At 39.7% G+C, this 25,229-nt stretch overlaps 1 protein-coding gene across 1 annotated transcript in view; it reads right to left on the bottom strand.

Moving 5' to 3' along the window:
- The window catches only part of LOC126259620 (T-complex protein 1 subunit eta), an 84,942-nt gene that overhangs the window by 17,185 nt on the left and 42,528 nt on the right, over positions 1–25,229 (bottom strand). Inside the window, exons 7-8 of the mRNA XM_049956534.1 lie at positions 3,297–3,448; positions 3,021–3,209 (exon numbers count right to left, since the gene is read on the bottom strand). Of these exons, the coding sequence (XP_049812491.1) occupies positions 3,021–3,209; positions 3,297–3,448 (341 nt within the window). The remainder of the gene's footprint in view (positions 1–3,020; positions 3,210–3,296; positions 3,449–25,229) is intronic.

Raw genomic sequence — 25,229 nt, 5'->3', positions numbered from 1 at the left:
AAGAAGAATATAATAATCCAAATCCCAAAGAAAGCAGGTGTTGACAGATGTGAAAATTACCGAACTACCAGTTTAATAAGTCACAGCTGCAAAATACTAACACGAATTCTTTACAGACAAATGGAAAAACTGGTAGAAGCCGACCTCGGGGAAGATAAGTTTGGATTCCGTAGAAACACTGGAACACGTGAGGCAATACTGACCTTACGACTTATCTTAGAAGAAAGATTAAGGAAAGGCAAACCTACATTTCTAGCATTTGTAGACTTAGAGAAAGCTTTTGACAATGTTGACTGGAATACTCTCTTTCAAATTCTAAAGGTGGCAGGGGTAAAATACAGGGAGCGAAAGGCTATTTACAATTTGTACAGAAACCAGATGGCAGTTATAGGAGTCGAGGGGCATGAAAGGGGAGCAGTAGTTGGGAAGGGAGTGAGACAGGGTTGTAGTCTCTCCCCGATGTTATTCGATCTGTATATTGAGCAAGCAGTAAAGGAAACAAAAGAAAAATTCGGAGTAGGTATTAAAATCCATGGAGAAGAAATATAAACTTTGAGGTTCGCCGATGACATTGTAATTCTGTCAGAGACAGCAAAGGACTTGGAAGAGCAGTTGAACGGAATGGATGGTGTCTTGAAGGGAGGATATAAGATGAACATCGACAAAAGCAAAACGAGGATAATGGAATGTAGTCGAATTAAGTCGGGTGATGTTGAGGGTATTAGATTAGGAAATGAGACACTTAAAGTAGTAAAGGAATTTTGCTATTTGGGGAGCAAAATAACTGATGACGGTCGAAGCAGAGAGGATATAAAATGTAGACTGGCAATGGCAAGGAAAGAGTTTCTGAAGAAAAATTTGTTAACATCGAGTATAGATTTAAATGTCAGGAAGTCGTTTCTGAATGTATTTGTATGGAGTGTAGCCATGTATGGAAGTGAAACATGGACGGTAAATAGTTTGGACAAGAAGAGAATAGAAGCTTTTGAAATGTGGTGCTACAGAAGAATGCTGAAGATTAGATGGGTAGATCACATAACTAATGAGGAGGTACTGAATAGGAGTTTGTGGCACAACTTGACCAGAAGAAGGGATCGGTTGGTAGGACATGTTCTGAGGCATCAAGGGATCACCAATTTAGTATTGGAGGGCAGCATGGAGGGTAAAAATCGTAGGGGGAGACCAAGAGATGAATACACTAAGCAGATTCAGAAGGATGTAGGTTGCAGTAGGTACTGGGAGATGCAGAAGCTTGCACAGGATAGAGTAGCATGGAGAGCTGCATCAAACCAGTCTCAAGACTGAAGGCCACAACAACAAGAGTTGACCATATTGACAAACATCCAAAATAGTCTTGCCAGTCGGATTTTCGTAGTACATTGAAATGCTGCTACTTTCGAAGATGAACAATACGGAATTTGTATTTACTTCATTGGATAATGTATGAAATTGCAGTGGTCGAAACTCGGGGCGGAGAAAAAAATCTCGTCTTCCACTTTTTTTTTTAAATTTATTTACTGACGCAGCGGTTTTGGCGCCAGTATTTATCCTTGTGCCTGCAAAGCATGCCAGTGTAGCGCTACATATATTCGACAGCAGAAGTTAGTTGTGGCGGCACCTACCAACATTTTTAAGAGCTTCCACTTACTTTGCACTCGATTCTAAGCCGCAGTCGGTTTTTTGGATTACAAAAACCGGAAAAAAAGTGCGGTTTAGATTCGAGTAAATACGGTAAGGGAAATCGATAAGTAACTGCTCTGATGTAAACTTCTAACATCGTTGGTTAAACATCAAACAAAAAATTGTCTCACAAAAAATAAAATTCAGGCTCTAACTTCCAACAAATATAGGCTATGAAAGCTATGTCATAAAATAACTATAAAAGGCGTAAGAAAAACACTTAAGTGACTAAACAGCGATGTAAGTTAAGAATTCCATAAATGAATGGTTGTCAATCTCATATATGACAAGTAGGCTACCGTCTGCCCTAGGAAATAGTATATAATAAAACCATTACTTTTAGATTGCCTGATGATGGCAATAGTGCTGAAACAGTCCTGTCGTGATTAAATAAACATCTCAAAATAAAAGCATCTCTTTGAACTTAATTCATTATGTATTTACAAGACATATCGAGCTGCGGGTCCATTGGAAAAAAGATTATGTATATTTTGTTCAGTAGTTCATCTGCCATATTCCAAAGCAAAAACATACTACTGAAGCAAAACTAAAACCTTTAAACGAATATTAAATATGTTCTTACATGTTACCTGCCATCAACAATGATAGAAAGTCATGCATATCTTTGGTGCCCTTGCGTATTCATATAGCCAAGACGAACTACTGTTTTTTTTACTTTTATTTTTTTTTTTAATAAATATGCATCCAGGTACAAATATAAAAGCAATAATCTGTTAATACAGTCAATGAAATTCTGTATGATGGTGTCAGTTTAGAATCTTCTCTGTAAGACTAAAGCACAGATCTTTAAAAATAATGACAGAATTTGGGACATTCTGATCAGAGATTCATTATCTTGTGAGAAGAAAACTAATTTTTTTAGAAAGTACATTCCTCACTCAAACAACAATCATTTTCAAGGGTCTCCTATCTAGTTAAGTGCAGTATTTCAAACAGCAGTTTGCTAGTTTCTACCTATCTAGGCGATGTCACATTCCTCTACTTCACATCAGAGCAACAGACCAATCCGCAAAGGTGCTTTTCCTTTGACAATGAGAAAGCTATGGTAATTGAAGTATGAATTAGAAGATCTAAACTGTTCACCAGGCTTGGCACTTTATCATCTCCACTTATTTCCCCATTAAACGAATTTTGTGTCTGGAGAAAGTCATGACTCCAATAACGAAGTTTTTATTATGGAAGGGTATTTTGACGGCCTTCCAGAACCTCTCTTCACTTCAGGGATAGAGCCAACTCAATGGAGAAACACTGCACACAAATCTGAAGGAGAACTGTGTTGAAAAAAGTGTGTCTCACATTGTAATCTATGGAATAGATACCTTGTGCATGTTTCTGGCGCAGTTTGTTGAGAATGTTAGTTGCATCAAATCCAGCATTATCACACAACTGTCTAGGTATAACCTCCAGAGCCTTTGCAATAGCGCCAATCAGCAATTGTTCTTTCCCAGCAATAGTACGCGAGTAGTCACGTAACGCTCGACTCAGTTCCATCTCGATTGCACCACCACCTAAAAGGATGCAAAAATATTACACTTGTTGCCTATAGTCAACATATACATATTATAAAATATATTGTCATGAAATGTTCATCTAACCTGCAACTACGGCATCATTCTTTATTGTACGCCGGACTATCATAATGGCATCATGAAGGGATCTTTCAGTCTCTTCCATGAACTGTTCTGCACCACCCCTCAGTACAATTGTACAAGTCTTTGCATTGGGGCAACCAGTAAAAATGTTAAATCTAAACAATAAAAGTTATACAAATTAACTATTAATACATCTATACAATCAGCACTAGTTTAAACTACATTTAGTAACTACCATCTACACGATCAGTTACTGACTGCAACATTTGTCACTTTTGTTATGAGTTAACTTATACAAACATCAAACTTTGTAAAATACTAATTATATATGCAATTTTGCTGTTGATTTAGATTATTAACTCCAATTTTGTGGAGACTTCTGTCCTGGACACACAAAAGAGTAGCTCCATGGCTACAGCCCTACAAAATTTTACAACATGTTTCCCAAAAGCACTGAAAATGAAAAAACTACTGTTTGTATTGTATATCCTAAAAATTACTGATGGATTTGGACTTACACTTTTGTGTTTTTGGAAAGCTTTTCATTGAATATTATATCAACACATTTAAAGAACAAAGCAGTGTTAACGCAGAATATAATTTGCCACATTTGTTTTATAGATTCCTTAAAAGGAAAAACACTGAAAAGATAGTTATCAATAATTATGAAGATACTTTAATAGTACGGATCAAGAAGTTCAACAGAGAGAACACCCAAAATCGAGGCACTGAAGGCAGTACTAATGTCAGAGCAGATGAGGGGTCTCTCAGGGCTTATCCACAAAGAGAGAATCCCTATCAGCACCCAACCCCTGCCAATACAATTAAAGGTGAATTAACACAGCAAAGAATGCCTTCTAGTCGAGAGATCCAGAACAGTAAAAGTGAGAGGGCTAAAAACATAATGGACACAAGTTGGACTGAATAATAATAAAAACAAGATGAGGGAAATATGTAAGGCACCAGGTGCTTGCTCCTGGGGCTCTGCATGTGAAGTCCCATCCCCGATTCCTTATAGTCAATGGGTTAAAGAGCACCCACTAGTCAACAGAGTTATAACCTTAAAATGGAAAATAGGGTGCAGCAGAAAAAGATGCAAACCACACCCACTAGCAACTCAAAAACAGTAAAAAGAGAGATGAAAGTGACAGCTGACAAAGGAGGTGGGACTGAGGGTTCCCCCCGACCCACCATGCAGCATGAGATGCTCCAACCCCAATCATCCCCTTCCCACCCCTTACATATGAGAATAAAAACCACTTTCCCAGATAATAGTGAGAACCAGTTCAACTGTGCATGAATTACCTGCCAATGTCAGAGACATGGAATTTTGAAACCTATACTTGACATGGAGGCCTAGTAAAAGGGGGCATTCCACCAGAATAGAGCTACTGTCTGTAAGGCTCCACAACCACAATGTGGAGGTGGCTCATTTCATGAAATGAAACTACCGATTAGTCTGACCAATGCTGAGGGGGCAGGATGGTAGATTCTTTCTGGGAGAAATCGAAGGAGGTGCGCAATTCTGCAGTAGTTTCCTTGATATTGCGAAGTTTATTAGAGGGAGCAGTAGCCCACCACATGAGGTTTCATCTCTGAATGAGCAGCGGCCTCAGTTGCAACTACATATTCAAACCTGGTATCAGCAAAGTGAATGTGGGGCAATAATACCTTCTGTAGCCAAATGATCTGTCAGTTCACTGCCTGGGATACCTGTATGACCTGGGACCCAAGAAAGACGACATAACAGGCAATGCGATTAAGGTCAGGGAGACCACGAACAGTAGATAGTACATGGTGATAAGAATAAGAGTAATCAGTGGCCTGGAGACTGCTCATTCAGTAACTACAAAGATTCAAATATGGTCAAGGGAGGCTTGTTTAATAAAACACACTAGAAGTTTCAAGCAACAAATGTTGTTTCTGACTGGCAGGAGATGTAAAAGTGTATTCTGTCTTATCCATGGTTTTAGAGACACCAGTGTAAATCATGGAACACCCTTATACACTTGGAGAACTGAAAGGAACAAAAGCCAAAACATCACAGTAGTGACTGAACCTTTAGGGCCATGGAATAGACTGGTCGTAATTAAGGGTCTGGGTATCAAGAGGAGAGAGGGGAGGAACAATGGGAGTACATTCTAAGGAGGTTAGGCGGAGGTCCCAGGAGACAAATTCCAACTGGCAGAATCACACAAAGGGCAGGTGTCAGGGGGTCAACACCCCTTGTGTGAAAAAGAGAATGTGACAAGTTGGATGACGAGGAAATTGTCAAATGATGACTGCATAAATGAGCAACTGTTGGTGCCATCAGTACTGAAGGGGGTAGATTCATGCTCCAGGGAGGAGATTGTCTACAGGATTAGTCCAGAAGGCACTAGAAGCTATCTACCACCACCATGATGATGAACTGGGCTAAGAATTTCAAAGCTGAAGGTGCTGCAGAGCCATTAACCTGGCAACCATAGTACCATCAGGCTGAGACCAGGGGCTGGTAAATACAGAAAACTGTAGCACGACCTGCACCCCAAGAAGTGTGGGCAAGAAAGCAGACAGTGTTAAGCTTCCACATGCAGCTAATTTTTTTGCTGACGAATATGAGGCAGCCAAGTTAGCTCTTTATCAAAGACAGAAAACAAAATTGACTGTGCAACAACATCCAAGTGCTGGGTACCCAAGTAGAGTTTGGGGTCAGGATTGACTACAGTATGGTGACAGAAATACATGAACCACATTTTCTTAGAAGAGAATTGGAAATCATGGGAAAGGGGCCAAACGGCGGCTCTTTAGCTGGAGTCTTGGAACTGGTGTTCAGCCAAGGCCTTTGAGTGAAGGCTGCACCAAATGCAAAAGTTGTCGACATACAGTGTGAGGGTGACAAGTGACCCGACAGAAGTCACTAGCCCATTAATGGCAATGAGGATGATTGTGAGACTCAGCACTGCGCCCTGTGGGATGCTACTATCTTGGATCTGGAGGAAGGGCGGGACGGGCGGCAGGGGGGGCAAATATACCAGTATGGAGTCTCAGAAATCCCAGTCATGGAGGGAAAGTAAAATGTGATGGCGTCGAACAGTGCCATATGTCTTATGTAGGTAAAAAAAAATTACTGCGATGTGATGTTACTGTGCTTCATTAGACACCGAACCTTAGAGCGCAGTCGCTTAAAAGGGAGGAGGACATCTTGTGAGGGATGCCACTTGAGACGATGCTTTGCCCTACGTGAATAGATGTCTTTGTTCTACCATGGGATTGGCAGGTGGCAGTGTATGCCTGAAGGTAAGATGAACTGCAATTCCAGCGGTGCAGGTGCCTAAATCGGAAATGTCTCCCATAACCTCGTTGATGCAATCTGACAGTCTGCGGTGGAGGTGACAAGCATAGGTATGCGACTGTCAGTTGACTCTTTGTAGAGCCCATTTTGTTAACTGGTCCATCGGATGATATAGCAGTATTACAATCACTGGGAAGCATTCACTGTCACAACGATCCTCGTGAAGTGACCATAAGAGCAATAGCCGGAAAGGTGGTATGAGCAGCACTGAAGTGGATAGCAATACTGTCTCTGAGGCACAGACTGAGATCAGAAACAAACTGGTCAATCAGAAAGCCCCTACCAGACTAAGTGTTACTTCCCTACATGGTGTGGTGCACTGAAATCACAAAGTAAGAGAAACAAGGTGGGGGAAACTATTGGATTAAGGTGGTGATCCCAAGGGAAGAAATTAGGAGTGGTGACTGAATTCAATCGGTGATTGCAAATCTTCCTTTTAAACTACACAAACAAGGAGAAACCTCTCTGTAATCACAAGTGGGAGACGTGGGGAATGACAATACATTCAATGGAGTGACAAGAGATGGCAATAGAGTATTCCCACAAAGAGATGATTATCCCAGGGGATGATGGAGGATGCCGGGGTGGAATCGCAGGGCAAGTCCCATGAGGTTTCGTTGACACTAATCTAGACTGGCAGTGGCAGCATAGGCGGCTGGACAAGGTACCACTGCACACAAAGAACCTTGACCAGTGGGGGCTGCCATCCAGCCTGCAGCCGAGATCTCACAACCCAAGGGGTGCCATTGTCTCAAGATGCCACACACAGCTGATGCCCCCAACACTAATGCCAGTACCAGTGGCATCGACACTATTAAACCAGGGGAGCCACAACCACCTTCCTGTTTATGAACCTGCTTGAGCAATCTTCTTGGCTATCAAAGGTAGTAAGAGAAAGGAGTCTCAAGATCCTATTGTAAACTTGCATGTCAAATTAAATTTAAAGTTTTTGTTAAGTATTCTATTTCACCCAGTCAGTCGTAAATTTCAAAATTTCAGTGTAAAAGTTTAGAGCAAAATATAAGATGTTAAAATTAGATGTGATGAACAGGAGACAGCTTTGTTCATTCCGAACAAGCAGATAGAGGATGTTCAGGGGAGAGTACATGTGAATGGAGAAAAGTAACCTCACTTTCAAAACAGTGAAATTCAGTAGAAACTGCTGGAATTCCAAGACCACTGAGTTAAGACACTAAACTCCATGTGCTGTCTACTGAAATAACAAGTAGTTTGCAAACCAGAAATCTGTGCTAGGTCAGTAATATGCACCTTTTCTTTCAAGAATATAGAGTGCATTGAGTGATTGTGTTCCAGCGGCAGACTGGCAAGCCTCTGAAATTGGCATGGGGCCACCACTACAAAATGTCGTCATGATACCCCAGGCCGAGCATATGTCACCAGCTTCTGAGAGTGGTTTGACAGGCAACTGCTCACTTGACAGGAACCAAAATTCAATGAAACAATCCATGCGCAGTTGATGTACTCCATGAACTTAGCAATGATCAGACAGGTTTAGCTGGAGGACAGGGAACACTAACAGTGGGTGAATGGGATTATCATCTTACACTGCTTGTTTCGTTAGAGCCTGTTGATGGGGATACAGCTGGATGCGTAAGCACCATGCACGATGAGGTACGATATACTGATACTACACCTGCACCTGCATTCTTACAAGAGGGAAACTGAGGAGCAGAAGTCGACGACACATCCTGTGCAATCTGTCTGCAGCTTCAAAGAATGGTTTACAACTGTGCCATTATCTGACAGCAAAACTGCTTGTTCAGCCAGCCCCTTACAGAAGAAACAAAACTATGATGGGGCATTATGGGGAGACACAGAGTCTTATTTAGTGCTGAAGCAGAGATTTTTGGCACTGTACTGGGGGCTAAGCCAACAACAGCACATGTTAAGTCTCTGCTGATGACAAGGTCTCATTACAATGGTAATTATGTGATGGTGCCGGAATTATTCTAGCACAAAGTCTTGTTAGCATATCACCTAGATCAACCACTGGAACCAGAGAAACTTATAGCTTTGATAACCACAGAAAAATATTACTGTATTGATCCAGAGTACAGAAGAACTGCTGAATCTTCTCTCAGCATTGGACGTAATTAAAAACTGAAAGATATCAGCGAGGCCCATGGCGTAATAGTGATGGTGTTTTTCCTGTTAGAAAAAATGATGCGGCAAGGAGTAATGAGCAGATAACTGCATCAAAATATACAGAAGTATACATATTAAATGCTGACAGTGATGCAAGGACAAACCAGCCTGTCTGTAGAGTCAATACAGAGGCTTACCAACAATCATTCTTCCCACACACTATTCACGGTTGGAACAGGGTTGGAGGGATCAGATATGGTACCGAAAGTACCCTACGCCAAACAACTTTAGGTGGACTGCAGAGTACGATGTAGATTTAAATGCTGCTCTAGTCTCTCATAAATGTTATGAGAGAACAGAAGACAGCCTGGAACAAGAGACATCGTCAGTGGATAAACATATAAAATGAACTGAATTCCTTTTGAAGAGGTTTCGAATACACTAGACGGTACATCTGCCAGCCCTGCTGCCCGAAACAGCTGACATTATTATACAGATATCAGTAGTAGTAGTAGTAGTAGTAGTAGTACCAGCAGCAGTAGCAAAATTAACCTGTCCAGCCATGGACAGCTGGCAAGAAAGATTGTGATATCATCAAAGATGCTCAGAGGAAAAGTGATGGAGGGAGGGAGGGCTGGGGGGAGTTGTAGTAGTATGAGATTATTATAGGCAGAGGAAAGGAAAGAAACAATTTTTGAACCTGACTGATTCGCTGTCATCCCAGGTCTGATTTGTTAGAAAAGCAAACCGACAACTTCCATTTACTGTATGATGGACCTTATGAAGTAGCTAAGCGAGCAGGTGATCTTAAATATTTACTTGTGGAGATGGAAACTGTGGAGGAAAAGAGGTTCCATTACATTAGAAATTTATCCAGTAATATTAAGGAAATCTTCGTGAAATTGTTAATTGTAAAACATGCTGATAGGCCTCATCCCACAAGTTATTGGGTGTCATTATAAATCTAACTGGTGAAATAAGATTTGTGGTATGGTCTATATATTGCAAGTTTAGTTTCTGAGTTCTGGGCTGGAATATATCTATACAAAAACCGCCGTGGTAAGTCAACTGATAACATTCTGTTGGATTTCCAAAGGAGGACATGTAGTCTGAGGAAGAATGTACATTCCCTTCCTCTTCAATTATCAAACAGTAATATAAGGCACTGAGGCACTGTGAGTCTGAAACGAAGAATCTCTCTCTCTCTCTCTCTCTCTCCCGTGTGTGTGTGTGTGTGTGTGTGTGTGTGTGTGTGTGTGTGTGTGTGTGTGTGTGTGTGTGTGTGAGGGGGGGGGGGGGGGGGGACATGTGATAATTTTGAACACACCAAGAAAAGAGAGATGTCAGTGAGGCGCCTCGTTCCCAGTACATATTGATAGGTGGGCAGCAGTGACTGTCAGTATATCTTCAAACAGTTGTTACTGTAAAATGAACAGTCTAATCAACACAGGTACAGCAATATTCTGCGAGACATATCCTGTGTTTTATGTTTAGATACTTACGCCACTATAGCAGTAATGATACTTTGAAGCACTGTCTTTGAAATGAGCTTCTCCAAAGCTCTCTACATCATGCACCAACTGTCCACTACTGCCAAGTGGTGGTGGTGGTGGTGGTGGTGGTGGTGGTGGAGGAGGAGGAGGGAGCAGTTCATTTGTACAGTATGACAAGTGTATAACATCTGAAACATTGGGAACAAGTGTTATTTCTAAGATTCAGTGTGGAGCTTTGTCTGGGAATTGCTACTCTATTGCCAACTGTGAAGGACAACAATCCACTTTTGTAAACACAGGCACCCTGCTCCCTGTTTGACTAAGCAGTACATGGGGACAGGTGACAGCAATTGTGGCAATCCTGTAGTGGTGTCTGGCATGTCTATGAACAAGTAATTTTAATTTGACGATAAAAAATATTCTTGCCAATATCATCCCTTCTGAAGGGCCACACCTCTCAATGGAATATTCTCAGCCAACACATTGCCATTCTCATGTGCAATTCCTGCAAATATTACCATGCAGTCATATCTTATTTCCAACTATAGTCCTTAATCCAAGAAGGAGGAAATGAGAGTACTTTTGCAATCTTTCGTCTATGCTGTAATCACTGTGCAAGAAGGACCATTAACCGGTTACTTATTTGTAGAGATCCAAGAATGTCTTACCTATCTTTTTTTTTCTTTTTTTTCACAAAATTAACGTCTATTGGATGATCAGACACACTTATTCATACACATTTAACAGTTGCCATGTTAGTTACCTGAAGATTGAATCTTTTAAATTGATTTGGGGGAGGGGGCACTGATTACAGATATAATAATAATAATAATAAATTAAGAAATGTAGTAGAACACTACCCAGCTCACAGAAGAACCAAATGGTATGAGGCTAATCAGCTTGTGTCAAAGCTCTTACCTGAAACTAATGTCAACCTTCTTTAGGAAATTCCCAAGAAAAGCTAAAACATGAATACCACCCAGCCCAATATTAGGAGAATTTCAGTTAGATCATGTGGTTATTTCACAAAAAAGTACAATGGAAATTATGAATGTGAAAGTAGTAAGGAACAGTGAATTTGATTCTGTTCATTACCCCTCTGCCCAAAGTCTTTGCCTTTACAAATGTCTGCTTGTGTCTGTGTATGTGTGCGAGTGTATACCTGTCCTTTTTTCCCCCCTAAGGTAAGTCTTCCCGCTCCCAGGATTGGAATGACTCCTTACCCTCTCCCTTAAAACCCACATCCTTTTGTCTTTCCCTCTCCTTCCCTCTTTCCTGATGAAGCAACCGTTGGGTGCGAAAGCTTGAATTTTGTGTGTATGTTTGTGTGTCTATCAACCTGCCAGCGCTTTCGTTTGGTAAGTCACATCATCTTTGTTTTTAGATATATTTTTCCCACGTGGAATGTTTCCCTCTATTATATTCTGATCATTACCTCTCTAAGATTAAAGTCAAACCCCTACCTAATAAGGAACAAAGAAAGTCACAAAAGTTAATAATATATAATACAGTCAGGCTTACTATAACAAAACAATCTATTAAAAACTATCAAGACAAAATTGAAGTAGCTAAACATTGCAACTGGCAAGAAATATCCAAAGCAATTAATAATGCTGCACAGGAAATATTTAGGTCAACAAAAAATAAAAGGAACATGTGGTGGAATGTAATGTACAAAGAAGCCATACAAGAGAGAGAGAGAGAGAGAGAGAGAGAGAGAGAGAGAGAGAGAGAGAGGGGGGGGGGGGGGGGGGAGCAAAAAGTGGGAAAAATGGAAATGCTCAAAGAAAATTGAAAATTATGATAAATTTAAACAACAAAGAAAGGGAACAGCTTGGTTAATCAGAAATACCAAACCCCAAATGTCTGCTTCAAAAATGAAGATGGCAACATTGGGTTATCCAATACTGAAAATTGTGAAATACTAGTAAGCTATTTTCATCAGCTTCTGAACTGTCCTGAACCAAGTCATATATTGGAATTCTCATATATTAATGAAAATTTGGAAGAAGATTTACACCATCTAGAGAAGAAATTCAAGACGTAATTAAGACCCTCAAAACCAACAAAGCTAGTGGAGATGATTCTATTGCTGCTGAACTTTTGAGGTGGTCCTTGCCAAGTATACCAAAGGAGCTAAATTTAGTCTTTGAAGAAATCCGGAATACAGAAAAAATCCCGGAGGAATGGGAAGTTGCCTTGATACACCCACTCCACAAAACAGATAATAAACAACTACTGTAGAGTCTCTATACTGCCAGTAGTGTATGAAGTATTTTCCAAGATTTTGTTAAGCAGAATAAAAACAACACTAGACAGTCATGTTGGTGAATATCAAGGCAGCTTTAGGAAAGGAAGGTCATAACCAGAACAAATATTTAAATCAAAACCAGTAATTCACCACAGATTACTTTATTCAAAGGATATTGTAGTTATGTTTGTGGATTTCAAAAAGGATTTTTGATTCTGTTGACAGAGAAACTATAGATAAAATAATTTGAATACTTGGTGCAAAGTCTAAACTAGCAAACCTAATCCGTGAAACAGGAACAGTCTGTACAGTAAAATTCAGGGGAGAAATTTCACAGCCTTTCAAAATAAAAACATGCGTAGAACAAGGTGACTGCCTTTTTCCAATTCTTTTAATAGTGTGTTAGAGAAAACAGGAAGAATTTGGAACAAAAAACTTACTGAACTTAACATCTCAGCTAGGAACAGGAAGCAAAAAGATCAGAATCAACTGCCTTGCATTTGCAGATGATTTTGCTGTCTTTTCTGAAAATGTGGCATCTGCTACAACACAAATAAACTCCTGGAAGAAATAACCAGAACTGGCTTAAGAATTTCTCCAGAAAAAAACAAAATTTGTAACAAACGTTACGGATGCTCCAAAATTTCTGGAAACATATTGGCCAAATAGAGAGGGTAAGAAAATTAAAGTATCTAGGGGAAATAAACCAAGGAAATGCTTTAGAAAAATCTGCAATAGAGGAAAGGTTGCATAAAATGGGGAATCATATGGCATCACCAAAGACATCTACAATTAAAAGTGCCTATCAAAAAATGCAAAAATAAGGAATTACAACACAGTAGTGAAGACAGAATGCCTATATGCAAGCAAATACTTAATTCAACTATATGCTTAGTTAAACTATAATTTAGATAAATTGGAAGTACTAGAAACGCGAATTATAAGGAAAATATTAGGACCACAAAAATAAAGCAGAAGGTTGTAAATTATGAAGCAATGCTGAAATATACCAAAATATACAAAATATTTCAAACATAATGAGGAAAAGAGGGCTCCTCTTTTTTGGACATTATTTCGAATGCAAGACAGCAGATTAACTAATAAGATTTTCTAATATTTGTGGGGTAAGAAGCCTACAAGCTGGGCCAACGAAACAAAAAAAGGATTTAGGAAGAAACAATATAAAAATAGAAGCCTTTTGGGGGGGGAAAAGTATTGTAAATTGAAGGATTCCATGGCAAGGTAGCTAAAAAAGACAGGTTCAAAATGGTCTGAAGATAGAAAGAAGAAACACTGAACAGATGAAGGCATACTGGAAGAAAATAACAATGAATGAACTGGAACATGGTTCTCAGATGGCCTATTCACAGTAAAATAATAATAATAATAATAATAAATTTTAACAAACAATAGATAACACACACATAAAAATAGACAATCCACCAAACATAACAGACATGGAACACTTCTGGAGCAACATATGGTCAAACCCGGTACAACATAACAGGCAAGCACGGTGGATACAAGCAGAAACAGACACTTACAAGATGATACCACAAATGCCTGAAGTGATAATTCTGCAACATGAAGTCACCCAAGCTATTAATTCTACTCACAATTGGAAAGCCCCTGGAAAAGATAAAATAGCAAATTTCTGGCTAAAGAAGTTCACCTCAACACATTCACATCTAATTAAATTATTTAACAGTTACATTGCAGACCCATACACATTCCCTGATACACTTACAGATGGAATAACTTATCTGAAACCTAAAGATTAAGCAGACACACCAAACCCAGCTAAATATTGCCCCATAACATGCCTACCAACAATATACAAAATATTAACTTCAGTCATTACACAGTAATTAATGACACATACAACACAGAACAAAATTATAAATGAAGAACAAAAAGGCTGTTGCAAAGGAGCACGAGGATGTAAAGAGCAACTGATAATAGATGCAGAGGTGACATATCAAGCTAAAACCAAACAAAGGTCGCTACACTACGCATACATTGACTACCAAAAAGCTTTTTATAGTGTACCCCACTCATGGTTACTACAAATATTGGAAATATACAAAGTAGATCCTAAATTGATACAGTTCCTAAACATAGTAATGAAAAATTGGAAAACCACACTTAATATCCAAACAAATTCAAATAATATCACATCACAGCCAATACAGATTAAGCATGGAATATACCAAGGAGATTCATTAAGTCCTTTCTGGTTCTGCCTTGCTCTGAACCCACTATCCAACATGCTAAATAATACAAATAATGGATACAATATCACTGGAACATACCCACACAAAATCACACATTTGCTATACATGGATGATCTAAAACTACTCGCAGCAACAAATCAACAACTCAACCAATTACTAAAGATAACAGAAGTATTCAGCAATGATATAAATATGGCTTTTGGAACAGACAAATGTAAGAAAAATAGCATAGTCAAGGGAAAACACACTAAACAAGAAGATTACATATTGGATAATCACAGTGACTGCATAGAAGCGATGGAAAAAACAGATGCCTATAAATATCTAGGATACAGACAAATAATAGGAATAGATAATACAAATATTAAAGAAGAACTAAAAGGAAAATATAGACAAAGACTAACAAAAATACTGAAAACAGAACTGACAGCAAGAAACGACAAAAGCTATAAATACCTATGCTATACCAATATTTACCTACTCATTTGGAGTAGTGAAATGGAGTAACACAGACCTAGAAGCACTAAACACACTTACATGATCACAATGCCACAAATATAGAATACTTCACATACATTCAGCAACAGAAAGATTCACATTAAGCAGAAAGGAAGGAGGAAGGGGATTTATCGACATAAAAAACCTACATTATGGACAGGTAGACAATTTAAGAAAATTCTTTATAGAACGAGCAGAAATCAGCAAAATACACAAAGCAATCACTCATATAAATACATCTGCTACACCACTGCAATTTCATAACCACTTCTACAACCCTTCAGATAACATAACATCAACAGATACGAAGAAAGTAAATTGGAAAAAGAAAACACTACATGGCAAGCACCCGTATCATCTAACACAGCCACACATCGATCAAGACGCATCCAACACATGGCTAAGAAAAGGCAATATATACAGTGAGACGGAGGGATTCATGATTGCAATACAGGATCAAACAATAAACACCAGGTATTACAGCAAGCATATTATTAAAGATCCCAATACCACAACAGATAAATGCAGACTTTGCAAACAACAAATAGAAACAGTAGATCACATCACAAGCAGATGTACAATACTAGCAAATACAGAATACCCCAGAAGACATCTACATCTACATGTACATTTATACTCCGCAAGCCACCCAACGGTGTGTGGCGGAGGGCACTTTACGTGCCACTGTCATTACCTCCCTTTCCTGTTCCAGTCGCGTATGGTTCGCGGGAAGAACGACTGTCTGAAAGCCTCCGTGCGTGCTCTAATCTCTCTAATTTTACATTCGTGATCTCCTCGGGAGGTATAAGTAGGGGCAAGCAATATATTCGATACCTCATCCAGAAACGCACCCTCTCGAAACCTGGCGAGCAAGCTACACCGCGATGCAGAGCGCCTCTGTTGCAGAGTCTGCCACTCTTGCAGAGTCTGCCACTTGAGTTTATTAAACATCTCCGTAACGCTATCACGGTTACAAAATAACCCTGTGACAAAACGCGCCGCTCTTCTTTGGATTTTCTGTACCTCCTCCGTCAACCCGATCTGGTACGGATCCCACACTGATGAGCAATACTCAAGTATAGGTCGAACGAGTGTTTTGTAAGCCACCTCCTTGGTTGATGGACTACATTTTCTAAGCACTCTCCCAATGAATCTCAACCTGGTACCCGCCTTACCAACAATTAATTTTATATGATCATTCCACTTCATACGCATACTCCCAGATATTTTACAGAAGTAACTGCTACCAGTGTTTGTTCCGCTATTATATAATCATACAATAAAGGATCCTTCTTTCTATGTATTCGCAATACATTACATTTGTCTATGTTAAGGGACAGTTGCCACTCCCTGCACCAAGTGCCTATCCGCTGCAGATCTTCCTGCATTTCGCTACAATTTTCTAATGCTGCAACTTCTCTGTATACTACAGCATCATCCGCGAAAAGCCGCATGGAACTTCCAACACTATCTACGAGGTCATTTATATATATTGTGAAAAGCAATGGTCCCATAAAACACCCCTGTGGCACGCCAGAGGTTACTTTAAGGTCTGTAGACGTCTCTCCATTGATAACAACATGCTGTATTCTGTTTGCTAAAAACTCTTCAATCCAGCCACACAGCTGGTCTGATATTCCGTAGGCTCTTACTTTGTTTATCAGGTGACAGTGCGGAACTGTATCGAACGCCTTCCGGAAGTCAAGAAAAATAGCATCTACCTGGGAGCCTGTATCTAATATTTTCTGGGTCTGATGAACAAATAACGCGAGTTGGGTCCCACACGATCGCTGTTTCCGGAATCCATGTTGATTCCTACATAGTAGATTCTGGGTTTCCAAAAACGACATGATACTCGAGCAAAAAACATGTTCTAAAATTCTACAACAGATCGACGTCAGAGATATAGGTTTATAGTTTTGCGCATCTGCTCGACGACCCTTCTTGAAGACTGGGACTACCTGTGCTCTTTTCCAGTCATTTGGAACCCTCCGTTCCTCTAGAGACTTGCGGTACACGGCTGTTAGAAGGGGGGCAAGTTCTTTCGCGTACTCTGTGTAGAATCGAATTGGTATCCCATCAGGTCCAGTGGACTTTCCTCTGTTGAGTGATTCCAGTTGCTTTTCTATTCCTTGGACACTTATTTCGATGTCAGCCATTTTTTCGTTTGTGCGAGGATTTAGAGAAGGAACTGCAGTGCCGTCTTCCTCTGTGAAACAGCTTTGGAAAAAGGTGTTTAGTATTTCAGCTTTACGCGTGTCATCCTCTGTTTCAATGCCATCATCATTCCGGAGTGTCTGGATATGCTGTTTCGAGCCACTTACTGATTTAACCTAAGACCAGAACTTCCTAGGATTTTCTGTCAAGTCGGTACATAGAATTTTACTTTCGAACTCACTGAACGCTTCTCGCTTAGCCCTCCTTACACTAACTTTGACATCGCTTAGCTTCTGTTTGAGAGGTTTTGGCTGCGTTTAAACTTGGAGTGAAGCTCTCTTTGCTTTCGCAGTAGTTTCCTAACTTCGTTGTTGTACCATGGTGGGTTTTTCCCGTCCCTCACAGTTTTACTCGGCACGTACCTGTCTAAAACGCATTTTACGATTGCCTTGAACTTCTTCCATAAACACTCAACATTGTCAGTGTTGGAACAGAAATTTTCATTTTGATCTATTAGGTAGTCTGAAATCTGCCTTCTATTACTCTTGCTAAACAGATAAACCTTCCTCCCTTTTTTTATATTCCTAATAACTTCCATATTCAGGGATGGTGCAACGGCCTTATGATCACTGGTTCCCTGTTCTGCACTCACAGAGTCGAAAAGTTCGGGTCTGTTTGTTATCAGTAGGTCCAAGATGTTATCTCCATGAGTCGGTTCTCTGTTTAATTGCTCGAGGTAATTTTCGGATATTGCACTCAGTATAATGTCACTCGATGCTCTGTCCCTACCACCTGTCCTAAACATCTGAGTGTCCCAGTCTATATCTGGTAAATTGAAATCCCCACCTAAGACTATAACATGCTGAGAAAATTTATGTGAAATGTATTCCAAATTTTCTCTCAGTTGTTCTGCCACTAACTCTGCTGAGTCGGGAGGTCGGTAAAAGGAGCCAATTATTAACCTAGCTCGGTTGTTGAGTGTAACCTCCACCCATAATAATTCACAGGAACTATCCACTTCTACTTCACTACAGGATAAACTACTACTAACAGCGACAAACACTCCACCACCGGTTGCATGCAATCTATCCTTCCTAAACACCGTCTGTACCTTTGTAAAAATTTCGGCAGAATATCTCTGGCTTAAGCCAGCTTTCTGTACCTATAACGATTTCAGCTTTGGTGCTTTCTATCAGCGCTTGAAGTTCCGGTACTTTACCATTGCAGCTTTGACAGTTTACAATTACAATACCGATTGCTGCTTGGTCCCCGCATGTCCTGACTTTGCCCTGCACCTGTTGAGGCTGTTGCCCTTTCTGTACTTGCCCAAGGCCATCTAACCTAAAAAACCGCCCAGCCCACGGCACACAACCCCTGCTACCCGTGTAGCCGCTTTTTGCGTGTAGTGGACTCCTGACCTATCCAGCGGAACCCGAAACCCCACAAACCTATGGCGCAAGTCGAGGAATCTGCAGTCCACATGGTCGCAGAACTGTCTCAGCCTCTGATTCAGACCCTCCACTCGGCTCCTTACCAAAGGTCCGCAGTCAGTCCTGCCGACGATGCTGCAGATGGTGAGCTCTGCTTTCATCCCGCTAGCGAGACTGGCAGTCTTCACCAAATCAGATAGCCGCCGGAAGCCAGAGAGGATTTCCTCCGATCCATAGCGACACACATCATTGGTGCCGACATGAGCGACCACCTGCAGATGGGTGCACCCTGTACCCTTCATGGCATCTGGAAGGACCCTTTCCACATCTGGAATGACTCCCCCCGGTATGCACACGGAGTGCACATTGGTTTTCTTCCCCTCTCTTGCTGCCATTTCCCTAAGGGGCCCCATTACGCGCCTGACGTTGGAGCTCCCAACTACCAGTAAGCCCACCCTCTGCAACCGCCGGATCTTGCAGACTGAGGGGCAACCTCTGGAACAGGACAAGCAGCCATGTCAGGCCGAAGATCAGTATCAGCCTGAGACAGAGCCTGAAACCGGTTCGTCAGACAAACTGGAGAGGCCTTCCGTTCAGCCCTCCGGAATGTCTTTCGCCCCCTGCCACACCTTGAGACGACCTCCCACTCTACCACAGGTGAGGGATCAGCCTCAATGCGGGCAGTATCCCGGGCAACCAGTCGTAGTCCGATTGGGGGATGCGTGGGACGAGCTGGCCGCCCCCGACAAACCCCCATCCGGACCCCCACAGTGATGCCCATTGGCAACAGCCTCAAGCTGTGTGACCGAAGCCAACACTGCCTGAAGCTGGGAGCGAAGGGATGCCAACTCAGCCTGCATCCGAACACAGCAGTTGCAGTCCCCATCCATGCTAAAAACTGTTTTGCAAAGAACGTCTGAACTAATCTACAGAGAGAGCAAACAAATAGACAAAATTTAAACGGTTATTAAAATACAAGATTGCCTAGTAAATGCAGTAATGCTGCTACTTGCGCACTGCTGACACACTGCTCGGCAGCGGAAGGAGACTACGCGATTTTACGCTATTCAGGTACTAAAACGCGATGCTACAACTCTCAAATACTATAATACGCCCGAAATTTATGAATTAAACAATGCAAGTACCAAAAACACGGAAAGAAATTAAGAATTAAACTATGTAACAAATGAGTGAGCTAGGAGTATACGACTTGCTGCTGCAGCTGCTTATCCAATGGTGGCAGGGACCACATGACAATGTTGCAAAAATAATTCATCAACAGCTTGCCTTACAACATAAACTTATAAAACAACACGTTCCTACATACAAGTATGCACCACAAAATGTACAGGAGAATGATGAATACAAATTATACTGGAACAGAACCATTATAACAGATAAAACAACGCCACATAACAAACCTGACATCATACTCACCAATAAAAAGAAGAAATTAACACAACTAATCGAAATATCCATACCCAATACAACAATATACAAAAGAAAACAGGAGAAAAAATTGAAAAATACATCCAACTGGCTGAGGAAGTCAAGGACATGTGGTATCAGGATAAAGTTGACATTATACCAATTATACTATCAACTACAGGAGTCATACCACACAATATCCACCAGTACATCAACGCAATACAGCTACATCCAAACATATATATACAACTACAGAAATCCGTAATTATTGATACATGTTCAATTACCCGAAAGTTCCTAAACGCAATGTAACATATACCGTACAGTTAAAAGGAAGTCACGCTTTATCAAGGTCCGCGTCACTTTCATTTCGAACCAGACCTAAGGTCTGAGAAAGGAAAGAAATAATAATAATAATAATAATAATAATAATAATAATAATAATAATAACATCCCAGAGCAAACAAACAAAGAACAACACACATCAATTAAACAATTAGAGGAAAATGACATCTTAAGACAGCCACCAGAACAAGCACAAATAGAACACGAAGTGACACACATGTTAGATATAGAAGAGAAATTTCAGCTGACATATAATATAGAATACAAAGACACAAATACAGACATTAGACCATTCTTGCATAGACCACCAAATAACCCACAAGTCGAAACAACAATAACAACTATCAACACAATCATACACAACAAAATAAATGAAAATACAACAATGGAAGAGTTACAACTACTGGTTTATGTAGGAGCACTCACTACACTAAATATACACACTAGGCAGAGATCAGAACCAACCAACACACAGAAGAAACCCACAAAACCAGCATGGCAACACAGGCTACAGATCAGAATAGAAAAACTGAGAAAAGACATCGGACAGCTAACACAATTTATAAGAAATGAAATATCAGACAAAAAACGAAAAAGGTTAGGTAAAATCTCACAACAAGAAGCAATGGAGCAATTAGATGAAAAGAAGCAGAAGTTACAAGCATTGGCCAAAAGACTTAGAAGATACAAAAAAAGTGAAAATAGAAGGAAACAAAACCAAACATTCAACACAAACCAAAAGAAATTTTACCAGACAATAGATAACACACACATTAAAATAGACAATCCACCAAACATAACAGACATGGAACACTTCTGGAGCAACATATGGTCAAACCCGGTACAACATAACAGGCATGCACGGTGGATACAAGCAGAAACAGACTCATACAAGATGATACCACAAATGCCTGAAGTGATAATTTTGCAACATGAAGTCACTCGAGCAATTAATTCTACGCACAATTGGAAAGCCCCTGGAAATGATAAAATAGCAAATTTCTGGCTAAAGAAGTTCACCTCAACACATTCACATCTAACTAAATTATTTAACAGTTACATTGCAGACCCATACACATTCCCTGATACACTTACACATGGAATAACCTATCTGAAACCTAAAGATCAAGCAGACACAGCAAACCCAGCTAAATATCGCCCCATAACATGCCTACCAACAATCTACAAAATATTAACTTCAGTCATTACACAGAAATTAATGACACATACAACACAGAACAAAATTATAAATGAAGAACAAAAAGGCTGTTGCAAAGGAGCACGAGGATGTAAAGAGCAACTGATAATAGATGCAGAGGTGACATATCAAGCTAAAACTAAACAAAGGTCACTACACTACGCATACATTGATTACCAAAAAGCTTTTGATAGTGTACCCCACTCATGGTTACTACAGATATTGGAAATATACAAAGTAGATCCTAAATTGATGCAGTTCCTAAACATAGTTATGAAAAACTGGAAAACCACACTTAATATCCAAACAAACTCTAATAATATCACATCACAGCCAATACAGATTAAGCGTGGAATATACCAAGGAGACTCATTAAGTCCTTTCTGGTTCTGCCTTGCTCTGAACCCACTATCCAACATGCTAAACAATACAAATTATGGATACAATATTACTGGAACATACCCACACAAAATCACACATTTGCTATACATGGATGATCTAAAACTACTGGCAGCAACCAATCAACAACTCAACCAATTACTAAAGATAACAGAAGGATTCAGCAATGATATAAGTATGGCTTTTGGAACAGACAAATGTAAGAAAAATAGCATAGTCAAGGGAAAACACACTAAACAAGAAGATTACATATTGGATAACCACAGCGACTGCATAGAAGCGATGGAAAAAACGGATGCCTATAAATATCTAGGATACAGGCAAAAAATAGGAATAGATAATACAAATATTAAAGAAGAACTAAAAGAAAAATATAGACAAAGACTAACAAAAATACTGAAAACAGAACTGACAGCAAGAAACAAGACAAAAGCTATAAATACTTATGCCATACCAATATTGACCTACTCATTTGGAGTAGTGAAATGGAGTAACACAGACCTAGAAGCACTCAATACACTTACACGATCACAATGCCACAAATATAGAATACATCACATACATTCAGCAACAGAAAGATTCACATTAAGCAGAAAGGAAGGAGGAAGGGGATTTATCGACATAAAAAACCTACATTATGGACAGGTAGACAATTTAAGAAAATTCTTTCTAGAACGAGCAGAAACTAGCAAAATACACAAGGCAATCACTCATATAAATACATCGGCTACACCACTGCAATTTCATAACCACTTCTACAACCCTTTAGATCACATAACATCAACAGATACGAAGAAAGCAAATTGGAAAAAGAAAACACTTCATGGCAAGCACCCATATCATCTAACACAGCCACACATCGATCAAGACGCATCCAACACATGGCTAAGAAAAGGCAATATATACAGTGAGACAGAAGGATTCATGATTGCAATACAGGATCAAACAATAAACACCAGGTATTACAGCAAGCATATTATTAAAGATCCCAATACCACAACAGATAAATGCAGACTTTGTAAACAACAAATAGAAACAGTAGATCACATCACAAGCGGATGTACAATACTAGCAAATACAGAATACCCCAGAAGACATGACAATGTCGCAAAAATAATACATCAACAGCTTGCCTTACAACATAAACTTATAAAACAACACGTTCCTACATACAAGTATGCACCACAAAATGTACTGGAGAATGATGAATACAAATTATACTGGAACAGAACCATTATAACAGATAAAACAACGCCACATAACAAACCTGACATCATACTCACCAATAAAAAGAAGAAATTAACACAACTAATCGAAATATCCATACCCAATACAACAAATATACAAAAGAAAACAGGAGAAAAAATTGAAAAATACATCCAACTGGCTGAGGAAGTCAAAGACATGTGGCATCAGGATAAAGTTGACATCATACCAATTATACTATCAACTACAGGAGTCATACCACACAATATCCACCAATACATCAATGCAATACAGCTACATCCAAACATATATATACAATTACAGAAATCCGTAATTATTGATACATGTTCAATTACCCGAAAGTTCCTAAATGCAATATAACATATACCGTACAGCAAAAAGGAAGTGACGCTTGATAAAGGTCCGCGTCACTCCATTCCTCACCAGACTTAACGTCTGAGAAAGTAAAGATAATAATAATAATAATAATAATAATACAAGTCGTAGCATACAAAGGGCTGTTTTAATTAGTTTCTAAAAGTGTAATGGTATTACTGGCAACAATGAATGTTTGTAATGTTTCAGGTAGGTAGGTCATTAGCTGTAATGGGGTGCTGAAATGGGCCTTACTGCGCTGTGGCTGTGAAGGCCTTTCACAAAACTGTGACTGTGTTGTTGCTGCTGCTGCTGCTAGACGAGAATACTGCAGTCATTTCAACCTTAGACTGAATGATCCAGCACCACTGGCATAAGCCATCAGCTTGTTAGTAAAAACCTTTGGAACGACAGAAAGTGCACTTGAGCTGAAATTACCAGGAAGAATTAGAAGTTGTCGCTAACATTAACAAATATAGGACGTGCAAAAATGTTGCAACGAACAGTCCAAAGTCTTCTGTGAGACGAATTACTGCAGTAGTGGGAACATCCAGTGATAGCACGCACAGAATTTTATGGCTTTATTTAAAGTTGCAACTGTATAAGATTCTTATTGTGCAACAGTTAATTGAAGTTATAATGGGAAGGGAATGACTACTGAACTGTTGACTAAAATAAGGACTTCTTAAATTTCCTATGGATGAGTGAAAAGGCACATTTTCATCTCAGTGGTTATGTCAACAAACAAAACTGCTCTTACTGGTGTGAGGATAACTGCCTTGAACTCCATCAATGCCCCTTACACAGCCAAAAAGCTGTCTCTTCAATGGGCATAATCAACCCCTTCTGTTCTGTGGATGAACATGGACAAGCAACTAGTCGCATCTCAGTTGTATGTTGTCAAAGTTGACATATTCCTTACAGCTCAACTTTAACAGTTTCCTGAAAATGAGTACAGGTTTCAGCAAGATGGGGCTATGTGTCACTGTGCTCAAATTTCAATGGCGGCAGTGTTCAGAGTGTTTGGTAACTGCTTTATTTCAAGGAATGGGTACATTTTGTGGCCTCCAGAATCTCCAGACTTGGTCACAATGGTGGCCACCCACAAGATATGATTTTCAGGAAATTAAAAGTGCATGAAATAGAAATATGCGAGGATTTTGTTGTTGTGTCACAGAATATTTTACAATATAATCCTAGGCCTCTTTTTCTATCTGAACTTGACCATTTTTCTGTCACACCCTGCCATTTTCATCCTCTATAATAAGTGTTTTCCGAGTGAAATGTTTGCTTTTGAAAATCCTAACCAGTAACCAAAAATAGCTTTATTTTATGATATTTACTTATAGAAAATACAGCTTATTTCAAACACTCTCTGATAAAATAGTTCATTGAGATACAGTCTGTATGAAATAGCATTTATTAGGCACAACTGCTATCATCAAAGTGGCCACAAATTGATCAGCTCGGTTTCATATCATA

The sequence above is a fragment of the Schistocerca nitens genome, chromosome 5, assembly GCF_023898315.1.
Source record: "Schistocerca nitens isolate TAMUIC-IGC-003100 chromosome 5, iqSchNite1.1, whole genome shotgun sequence".
NCBI lineage: Eukaryota > Metazoa > Arthropoda > Insecta > Orthoptera > Acrididae > Schistocerca > Schistocerca nitens.
The sequence above is the reverse complement of the archived record's forward strand: the minus strand, read 5'-3'. Positions and strand labels throughout refer to the sequence as shown.